This window comes from Parus major, chromosome 1 (assembly GCF_001522545.3).
Source record: "Parus major isolate Abel chromosome 1, Parus_major1.1, whole genome shotgun sequence".
Lineage (NCBI taxonomy): Eukaryota > Metazoa > Chordata > Aves > Passeriformes > Paridae > Parus > Parus major.
The window spans coordinates 108,631,293-108,642,647 of NC_031768.1; the positions used below are offsets into that span (position 1 = coordinate 108,631,293).

At 44.1% G+C, this 11,355-nt stretch overlaps 1 protein-coding gene across 1 annotated transcript in view; it reads left to right on the plus strand.

The window, feature by feature from the left end:
- Positions 1–7,702, plus strand: part of HTR1F (5-hydroxytryptamine receptor 1F) — a 105,418-nt gene extending 97,716 nt beyond the window's left edge. Inside the window, exon 3 of the mRNA XM_015626497.3 lies at positions 1,707–7,702. Coding sequence (XP_015481983.1) covers positions 1,745–2,848 — 1,104 coding nt within the window. The 5' untranslated portion in view covers positions 1,707–1,744 and the 3' untranslated portion in view covers positions 2,849–7,702. The remainder of the gene's footprint in view (positions 1–1,706) is intronic.
- Positions 7,703–11,355: the final 3,653 nt, after the last annotated feature.

An 11,355-nucleotide genomic window follows, 5' to 3' on the forward strand; every position in this document is an offset into this window, starting at 1 on the left:
TAACTGTTTTAAAGTGTGATCAACTGCTGAGTATCAACAGATATCCTAGTTTTTCCCAATAAACTTTTTTTTCCCTGTGTATTTGCACAAGCTCGAAAAGGAAGATTTATTTAGGAGAGGTTGAACATTCATCAGATAATAGCATATGTGTCTGCCCTTTCCCTAGAAGCTATAGACAAAAATATCTCCAAAATAGAAATCAGAGTGGATTCAGAAAGTTTTAAGGTGACATTGACATGATGAAAAATGTATTTTTACACCAGTAAAGTATATTTCAAGTTCAGAGAAAGGAACACAGAAAGCACACACATGTTGTGATCAACTCATGTACGGGACAAAAATCTGTTCAGTAAATACCACCACATAAAATACATTTCCTTTCCTTCCATTCAATTAAATGTTGGTCAGCTGGTGCTAAAAACATTTTTGAGTAGTCAGTAGCACATTAAGCAGTGCCCAGGCTAAAATACCAAACCAAGTGAGTGAGTTGGGTCCAAGACTATAAGCAGTAAATGAGATTCTTTTCCAGCCACTCCAGCATAATATCAAAAAGCTTTAGTTATGTTACTGAAACCAAATTTCTGAAAGAAAAATTAATTTCACATGTTTCCATACGTGTGGCATCCAATGTAACACAAGTGCAACTCACTCACTACACTCAAAAATCTGTCAGAGATAACCCCACTAAGGGGGGTATTCATCACTTAGGTATTCATCAAGTAGATCTTACACAAAAAATTGCAAGTCAACACTCACTAGAGGATGAAACCTGGCCCTCTTTGGAGTAGAGCTTGCCACTCACAGTAAAAGCTGGAAACTCCAATTCAGCTGCACTCTGCAGGGTACTCAGAAACTCTTCTTGATAAGAACATATGTCCAGAACACAACCAAGAACTTATTTCATCACTATTGCCCTGTATCTTCCTAGGTGGAAATATCCTAACTCCTCCTAGGAGGAGTTAGGCTATTTCCACAGAGAGAGTCATTAGCAGAACAAGTAGCATCCAAGTTTTCTGCAGTTTTCTTTGGCAGAAACCACAGAACAGCAAAACTTGAGGAAAAGTAGATGTTCTCAGGACTCTAATGTTTATATTATACTTCAATTAGACAATAAGTGAACCATTTGAAGCTTTAAAACATATTAAGCTGTTTCATTTTAGAGATGTGTAAGAGGAAGACATAAAATGACACTTTCATCACACAATTTTTTTCTTCTCCTGTTTGTATGGTGTCACCCTGGGACATACGGAAATGTTTCACATTTCTGTTTTCTCTTCAAAACTACATCCCAGTTAAGAAATCCCATGTTTAGCTAATACACGAAGAATGAGTCATTTATTGATGGGGGGAAATGAGTTTATATGGGGAAAATAAGCATTATGCCTGCTGGATTAATGTTTTCAACAGTCATTACATTGCTTAGTGGAGCAGACAGCACAAGCCTAAGAGTAGTATTAGTGCTTACTTTAGGATGAGGTTGCTCACATTTAACCAGGTTCAGGACTCCTCTACAAAGCATTCAGAACAAGTGCTTTTAGCTGGAGGGGAAATTAGTATTTTTAGCCACTTGATGAAACAGGCTGGAGTTTGGAGCCAGAATAATTTCTAATGATAAGTCTGAAGTTCTTGTAAGCTTAGGGCCCTCAGTCTTTTAAGATGACAAAAATCAAGGGTGCGTTATCTGAATGTTTTTACTTTTCCAACAGGTAACTGCTACAGGTAAAGATCGTCTTTAAAAGGGAACATGGATTTAATAAACTCAACTGAACAAAACATTACATCAGAAGAACCTTTCAAATGGGCAACATCCAAGATTCTCATTTCCATTACCCTGTCTGTGCTTGCTCTAATGACAACGGCCATCAATTCTCTTGTGATGACTGCAATAATTGTGACAAGAAAGCTCCACCACCCTGCCAACTATCTAATCTGCTCTCTTGCAGTGACTGACTTCCTTGTGGCAGTCCTGGTGATGCCCTTCAGCATTGTCTACATTGTAAAGGAGACCTGGATCATGGGGCAGGTGGTGTGTGACATTTGGCTGAGCGTGGACATCACGTGCTGCACTTGTTCCATCTTGCACCTCTCCGCCATTGCTTTGGACCGGTACAGAGCGATCACGGATGCCGTGGAGTATGCCCGGAAAAGGACACCTAAGCACGCTGGCATCATGATAGCAGTTGTATGGATCATATCCATCTTTATCTCCATGCCACCTTTGTTTTGGAGGCACCAGACAACCAGCAGGGAGGACGAATGCATCATCAAACACGACCACATTGTTTCCACCATTTACTCCACGTTTGGCGCCTTCTACATCCCGCTGGCCTTGATCCTGATCCTTTACTACAAGATCTACAAAGCAGCAAAGACATTTCACAGGAGAAGCGTCAGCCGGATTGTGAGGGAGGAGGGTGTGAATGGACAAGTCCTTTTGGACACAGGTGAAAGAAGCACCAAATCAGCTTCAATGCCCAGCACAACAGAGAAGACCTCAGATCCCGTGGCGAGCTCTGATAAAATCAACATCACCCTACGAAGCCCCAGGTCTGAATCCAAGCATGAGAAGTCCTGGAAAAAACAGAGAATCTCCAGCACAAGAGAGCGAAAGGCAGCAACGACGTTGGGTTTGATCTTGGGGGCATTTGTGATCTGCTGGCTCCCGTTTTTTGTAAAAGAAGTAGTTGTTAATACCTGTGAAACATGTCACATCTCAGAAGACATGTCTAATTTCTTAGCATGGCTGGGATATATAAACTCCCTTATTAACCCTTTAATCTACACAATCTTTAATGAAGATTTCAAGAAAGCCTTCCAGAAGCTTGTACGGTGTGGGCAATACCTTTAAGAGCTTTTATTCATCTAAGGAGAACATAGTCATTGTTTTTTAACCTGTATAAATTTATATAACTGAGATGGCATTTGTTGTATTTAAGGCAAAGCACCGGGACTCTGCATTTACATTATAATGACTTTTTTGTATAGGAAATATTGGGAGCATTAATTGCCCAAGTTTTAAAGAGATGGATCATCTGGGATTGGTTTTGTTCTAGAAAAAGAGGTATTATATTGTGGCTCTGATCCAGTTGGGATTTGCACAACTGCCTAGCTTGAAGCATAAGGTATTACCGTAAATGTCAAGGAAATACGCACTTAAAGTAAACAAAGAAGCAAAACTTTTTTAAAAGTAACCCTCAGTCAATTAAATGCTAAGTAAAACAACACACACTTTTAAACCCTACTGATATAAGATAGAAAATACACCATGGAATGACAACATGATTTTAACAGTCTGGCACAGGCCTGCAGCATAGAGCCAAGTCATTCACAGCCAAGGGTAGTAGCTTTAAATATATCTACCATCATCCTATGTCAGCCAGCTGAGTGAGCTGCAGCCCTGCCTTGTCCCATGAATGGACTTCCCTGTGTTACACAGCACCCCAGCAGCAGGCAAGGGGCTGGCATGGGTTACCTGTTTCACAGCAAGCCAGTGTTGGGAACCCTCTGCCACTGCACACCCACAGCAGATGTGAGCATAACCCCAAGAGAAACAGCCAAATATCTGGGGCACCCTCAGTGAGCTGGGAACAGAGTACCCAGTGCTCTGAGATACCCCTTCCGTGGGGAAGGGAAGGCTCATAAAGGGCAGTTGATTCTCCTTGTGGAGATATTAGAAAGGAAAGAAGCAGGAGACAAGGAGACACTCCTTCCTCCATGTCCTCACACCTGGCCAGGCACAGAGCCTGTGACCTGCAGCACCAAACCAGCCACAGCTCATGGCAGGGCAGAGCACTGCTGACAGAGGGTGGCTTAGTGAGGTTTGAAGAACTAGGGCTGACAGCTCTGGCTCAGCATGTTCAGCTCTCCATCCTCAAAGCCTGATTCCCCTGAGCCCCAAGTACCAGGGCTATGCTCCCATTCCAAGCAAGTGAGAAAGCACCACAGGGCTGGCAGCGTGGGTCTCTGGAAAAGGCTGTGAAGCACCTTCTGCAGCAGGAGCAGAGGGAGTGACCTCAGTATGTACTGCACACCTGGGCAGGGGAGCCTGTGGGATGCTCACCTCTAAACCCTTTCTTCCCCCAGAGCACCCATCCACATCCCCATTCCCAGCAGAGTTAAAGAGGCATTACAAGAACTTCAGCCTGCCCTAACTTATTTAGTCAAAGATGGCTCAAACAAATCCCTTCCAAGGCCTGAAAGATGGCAGCTTGGCCAATCCTGACTGACATGCTCAAGATGCCAAGCCATAAAGTTGTTAAGAACCACACCAAAGCCCAGGTTTTGCACTTTTCAGGACAAACATATTCATGCTGTGTCACTAAGAGCCCAGTTTCAAATTCTTTGTCAGAATTCAGTGCTGCCTCACAGGAACAGGGACTTGAGGGCCCTTACAGGGACTCCAAACCCCACTGTCAGTAGCAGCAAAGGTGCTCCAATTTGGCACCTGGGCCAGCAGCCTAGGGACACCACAAAGGAACTAAGACATGACAGCATCATGGTCACCTTCGGTTGGGGAGAGGCGTCACTCTCCCTTGCAGTTGTTCTTCCAAGAGACTTTCAGTGATTTGCATTAGACAAAAAAAGAAAAACACTGAAGAGAAGTCATCACTGTTGTTTCTCCCCCTCTCCCTCCTCATTATTACAAACTCTGGAGTTTGTAATAATTTTTGTATTTTCCCTATTGACTACCAGCTGACACAACACCTGGTCAGAGGGGTTTCCTGCAAGATGACGAGGTTTGAAACTTGAGATACTGATCTGATTTGTTTCTGTCACTTGCAACTTACTGTATTCTGCTTTCACATCAAGGTCCAAAAGAAATGCTATTCAGAATTATCAGAAACAGTGCATATGCTTTGCCATTGATTTTAATGCAGCCAGGAATCTAATGAAAAGCTCACTTGTCACACCATGGAGCTCTAGCAGAGCAGTGGCACAGCTAAATTTTGAAGATACTGGGATGCGACAGAGTGGAATTGGCTCATGCTCAGTTCAAGCCAGAACACTTTATTACCATTGCAGTCAGAGCACAGTCTCTGCAGCCCCCATGACCTCAGCACTGGCTGCATTATGCTGAGAGAAAAAAATTGCTCTCAGCATCAGCTATCTCCAGAAAGAGCCATGAAATCTAGCTTTCCAAAAGGATTAGCAGATTAGCAGTGGGCAGCACAGAAAACCCCACTAAATCATTCACTCTTGAAGACCTCTGTTTCCCACATTTCCTGAGTCAAAACCTCGGGTGTCTTGGGGGAATCCATCCCTCTCCCCCTGCCTCTCCCTTTATGGCTGCTGGAGTACAGGCTATATTGTTTATCCTCTTACTCATAAGATGCTTGACAATATCTTGTGAAATCAAATTGGAAGGAAAAATAGAGGCTGCTTTTCAGGAGAAAAGATACTTAAAACACTCATTTAAATAATAATGGGTGAAGTTCAAAGGAACCATATGTAGATAAACAGAAAATAGCTGTCATATGCACTGTTAACAGTATTATACTCTGAAACTAATTAAGCTGCTAAACATTTCTCAAGATGCAAGGTGGTTTCTTTTGTATAGTTTTCACTGAGCTGTATCTGCTCATCCTTCAACACAGCAGTGGGAGAGGCAACTACAAGAAATCTGATCAAACAAGTGGGCAGTTATTCCATTAAAAGCACTTGTGGCTTGTGGACCATCATTTCTTGGTGTCTGACTGCGACTCATCACTCATTCCCCTACAGAACCCACTGTGCCAAACACTTCCCCACACAGCACCACACAGTATCATTTCATCTCTAGCATTTACCCATGCATGTGATGCATCCTGAAAAAAAACAAGAATTCCACTTTCAAAATGGATAAAGGTTAAGATGTCTGCAGGATGCTGCCTTCCCTCCACACAAAGCACACAGGCTTCCACTGGACCTTAGCACCAGGTTCAAGGAGCACAATGGAGCAAGATTTTATGCACTGGAGCTAAGATTTCTTGCAAGTAGCTCTGTGCCCTGTGAGAGTTCACTCTCAGTAAAGAGAAAAAAAAAATGTGTCTGGTTTCCCACCTCTGTCAGAAGACTGAGTGTATTTCAGGGAGAGGGTTTACATGTCCTCCAGAGTTTGCACAAAGCTTCCTGGGTCTCTATTCCTGCTGCAGCTGCCCTCCCCTTTGCTGTTTGCTGCCCACCCATCGGTTTAGATTTCTTCCAACACCCAGAGAACTGGATCTGAAGCAGCTGACCCACTCTCCCACTTCAGCTTTCTCAGAAAACAGTTCCTGAAGCAGCTGTGAACATGATATCCAGCTCAGGTGGATGGTTTACTAACAACAAGCAGTTAGACACACCTCGTTATGCTGTACCCATTTCTTTGCCTTTCCTCCCTGCCAGATGCTTTATTGGTGTCCTTTTCTCTTGAGGATGGCATATCCCTTACAAAGAGCTTGGGGACTCAAAAATATATTTGTTTTAGTGATGCAGTCACACTTGTTAACACATGACTGTACCACCCAGAAACACCCACCTCATCCAAATGCGCTTTTGGCAGTCACTGTCTTCAGCTGGTGCCTGATTGTTCTCGGTGCTGGGGAGGTGCACGGAAATAGCTCTGTGCCAAATTATTTTCTCCAGTAGTTACAAACTCAGCACATTATTTCTAGGCAAGTACACATTACTACTCGACCTCTGCACGTCAGATTCCCCTCGCAGAAGAGAAACACAAATTCACTGCTGTAGCTGCTGAAAAAAAAAAAAAACAACAAAAGAACAAAAAAGGGCTTTTCGGAAGTCTGCACACCAAAGAGTAAGTCCTGCAAGAAAATGAGAGGAAACCCTTGTAGCAGCCCTGTAAAGATTAACAATCCTAACACTTGTGCCAGTTCTACTATAGGGGCAGTACTACCAACAGCAGAACTGCTAAAAATTACCAGCAAGATGTTGATATCTCCTCCTCTGTGAAATGCTGAAATTAACTAAACCAAGTAATTTTTTTCAGATTTGCCATTGTCTTCTGGAGAGCCAGGATCAAATTTCTTATTTTGCTCCTCCACCAGGAAAGCTAAACCTCCAAGAGAAACATTTTTTATTTTTTTTATTTAGTCTTTCTAACCATTATAAAGACACTCAAAAAAGCTAAATCTTTTATGGTACTGATCTTGGCTAAGAGGAAAGATTACAGAGAACAGAACAAACAGAAGTCAGCAGCAAGGGCTGTGAACAGCCAAGGTTACCAGCGAAATTCCAAACAGACTTTCTGGTGTTGAATCTCCCACACTTAATGGACATCAGTGACTGAAAGCAACTTTGTATCCTCACTTTCTATCCTAAATTACTTAAGTATGAGTTTCATAAATTTCAGTTGTTTACTTCACATTCAAATGAGTTACTTCTTAAGTAAGAACTCTGCAACTCAGGAAAATTTCAGAAGGGAATATTTTCAGGCAAGGAAAAAGTACTGTGTTTCATTAGTCAGAGTACATTAGTACAATTATGAATTTAAAATTCTGTTTGGGGCAGTGTAAAGTCAAAGATGCTGCTAATTGAATGCTATTGCTTTTTATCCACTAATAGCTCAAACCAATTGTATCTACTCTTGTTTATAATATAATACTATTATATATATATATTATATATAAGCCTAAAATTATTTAAAATATAGTTTTGAAGGTATTCACTGCTATGCACCAGATGGGAAGTACTAATAAAAATTAGACTCTCTTTCCACTTTAAAGCATGGTACCTCCTATACATGGATATTTTCCCCTCACTAAATTAAGACTTTTTCCTTTCTTCCTGTACACCCATTTATCTGAAACTCAGAGCTGTATTTCATGGTTTGGGTTTAAAGATGAAAAACATGTTTAACACCACAAAAAGCACTAACTGCTAATGCTAGAAGAAGGATTAATCTTCTCACTTTTGGTTTAGATCATGACTGGTGGTAGACATTTAATGCAATAGCTGGTTCTGTGCTGGCAGCACTCCAAGATGCAAAAGCTGTGGCTAATTTGTATGACAGCAAGCGTCTGCTAAGCAACTCACTCTTGGCTAAGCCTGGTTTCCCATCTTTCACAGTACAAAGCTGCATGAAACAGTCCACAGCCATGAAATAAGGAATCAGCCAGTTTGCACTCCAGCTGTTTCTAGTCTGGCAGTCACTGGAAGATAGTTGCCCACAAACTCACATCACTAACCAACAGCAGTAAAGCTGTGCCTGCATCCACAGCAAAAAAAAAAATATTTCATCTACTACTTTGGAGACAGCCTGGACTGATTCATGACCAGGTGGGCTCAACACAGAGCAGCACTGCTCCCAGCCAGCCACAAAAAGAGATCCCTTCAAGGAGAATGCCAGTGGTTAGCAAAACTCTGTTGAATTACATCAACAGCTCTGGTCAATATAGGGCTTGCATTCTCTGCCATCAAAAAGTTAACTTCTGAAGCCTGAGGTGATCCATCAGCTTAGATATACACAAATGATATATTGAAATTTAAGATAACAAAAATTCAAGCTAAATGTTTTCAGGTTGGGGATTTGTCTTCCACATCTACTTTAACAGCCAGTAAACTGTGGTCATTTTGAACCCAAAACAATTTCCCAAGCAAGATATAACAGCTAAGCAAGACTTCATTTTTTCACACACATAAATATAAGGTACATTACTATTGGACTGTTTCAAATCTCTTTCATTGATGGCCTCTTGCATTTTGACAAGTATTTATTTCATCTGGTTTTCAAAGTGTGGAAGAAAAATTAATTAATGAATTATCTTAGGTCTTATCTCATTTTTATGGTTAAAAAACAAAAAGCTAAGGGAAGAAGGCAGCCAGCATCTAGTCCTGAGGTCCTGGGTTGGAGGACAGGAGGGGAGAGGAAGGAAAAGAATGGGAAGGGAGAACAGGAATCCTTTTGTTAACTGCACAAGGAATCACACACTACTGTTTGAGGGATGAAAATAAGAGCTGTGGAGCAAAGCAAATCAGGAAAGGGGAAGGAGGAGGAGAACAGGGAGAAAGACTGAGCAGTTTTCTCCTTATAGGGCCTGGCAGCCTTGAAATAAACTTGCATGAACTCATCACAGCTCAGATCCAGCTAACAGAAGTGCCAGTTCACTTTGGAGCTGCCTGGCACCTCCTGGAGCTGAGAGAGGGAGAGGAGGTGGTTTTGTCACCTCCATCCCACACAGGGTCAGTGCAGCACTGCACAGCCCAGCACACGTCATCCTGCTCCAAGACTGCTGTGACAACTCTGGTCAGCTCCAGCCATGCTCAGCCAGTGAGGCTGGGGAACTGCAAGTACTGAGATCTTGAAAGGTAAAACAAAGGGGAAAAATAAAATATAAAAAAAAAATAGTAGTAAGAAAGGATATCTTAAAACCTTATCTAATTCCAATGCCTTCCCATCTTCTTAAAAGGTATGTCAAGTACCTGGAGAGCTGAATGGAGACTTTGTCCCTTTGCTTTAGACATGGCAGGGATAGATGCTCAGCTTGTTTTGTATTTCAAAAGTACAACTTACACAGTCAAACCACTACCACATTTCTTACTCTTCTTAGTTAAATACCCCAGTGTATGCCAATCCTCCTCAGCCCCTGCCAGCCTGGCCCTCGCCTGTGTCTCCAGCTCACTGAACATGGTGTTAAAGCACTCCATAACAATTTACTCCAACACTCCTCTCTTTCACTTGACTGGAGAAGAATAACAAAAAGCAACTGAAACACCCTCCAAGCTCTAAAACTGCAAATAGGGCATAAAATAGAAACAGAAGGAAGCAGTCTAGATTTAAGAGAAAATAAATCAAGTGACACTCCTGTGAACCGCCCTTTCTATTCACTCCGCTCCACGCTCTTTTCTCACCCAAAACTGTGCACTGTGAGGGAAGAGGGAAAGTTATTTCAGTAGCAGGTTTGACTTATTTTGTATAGATGGGCTTTGTATAAAGATCTCTCGTTTAAAGATCCTTCAGGGGAACGAGGAAGGCTCTGAAATGACAACCTGCTTTGCCTTCTCTCATCCTCAGCTGTACTAAGAAAACCAAGGAGGAGCGAGGGATTGACTCGGGTGCATAGAGGGAGACACAGCACAGATGAAAGGGGAGGAGGAGGAAGGAGCAGGCTCTCACTGAAGGCTGGATCTCACGGCACAGCGCAGCTTTGCCTCAGCCCCCGGACACCTGGTGAGGGGGCAACCCCAGCCCCCGTCCGCAGGCAAGAAACCACGAGGACAGGAACAGGAGGAACGGGAGGCGATTCGGGGCTGTGATCGCCGTGCCAGGCCCTGCAGCCGCTCGCTGGGGATGTGCCGGGCCGCGGAGCCTTTTCCCGGGCGGGCGGGTCCCTCTAGCGGCACCAGAGCCCGGCACTGGCCTCGGCCGAGCTCCCGGGCCTTGTCCGCCCAGTCCGGGGACAATCCCGCGGGTCACAGCCCCGGCTGCCGTCCCCACACAGCCGCCTGGTCGGGGCGGGCCCGGCTGGCAGCCGAGCCCCGCTGGCAGCCGAGCCCCGCTCCCCGTGTCCCCAGCACGGCAGCCCTGGCGTGGGAGCCAACGTGGCGGCAGGTGGGGAAACCATCAGCATGGGACCCCCCCTTTCCCTGCACGATTCTCATGTCTACCCGCACCCCCCTTCAGTAGGGTTTATCAAAGAATCGTAAAATACACTGAGCTGTAAAGGAACCACAAGGATCATCGAGTCCAGCCCCTGGCCCTGCGCACACCAATAACCACATCATGTGCCCAAGAGCTTTTGTTCAAGCACTTCTTGACCTTAGGTAGGCTTGGATCTGCAACCCGTTCCCTGTGGAACCTGTTCCAGTGCACAGCCCTGGATGAAGCCCTGGGTGAAGAACCTTTTCCTGATATTCAGGCCACTTTCTCATCCCCAAAACAGCTCCTTGCCGTTCCCTCAGGGCTGGATGCCAGAGTGAAGAGATCAGTGTCTGCCCCTCTGCTTCCCTTCATGAGGGTGTTGAAGACAACAATGAGCTCTCCCCTCAATCTCCTCTTCCCCAGGCTGAACAGACCAAGTGATCTCAGCCACTCCTCTTAAGGCTTCCCTTCCACTCCCCTCACCATCCTCGTGGCTTCCTTTGGACACTCTCCAATGGCTTCATGTCTTTTTTTTATATATCAAGATACCTTGAGCCCTGAGGGCGTTTTTGTGTAAGGCCACACCAATGCAGAGCAGAGCAGAACAATCACCTCCCTCGTCTGGCCAGTGCTGCTGGGCCTGATGCACCCCAGTGCCTGCTCATTTAGAGACTCCGTGCACCACACTGTACACAAAAGGAAGAAAAATTTCAGTGAAAGGTTGATTTACATAAGGAATCATTACTGGGACAATAACTTGAGAGGAGCCACTGAGCACAGAGCAGGTAGAAGGCTGG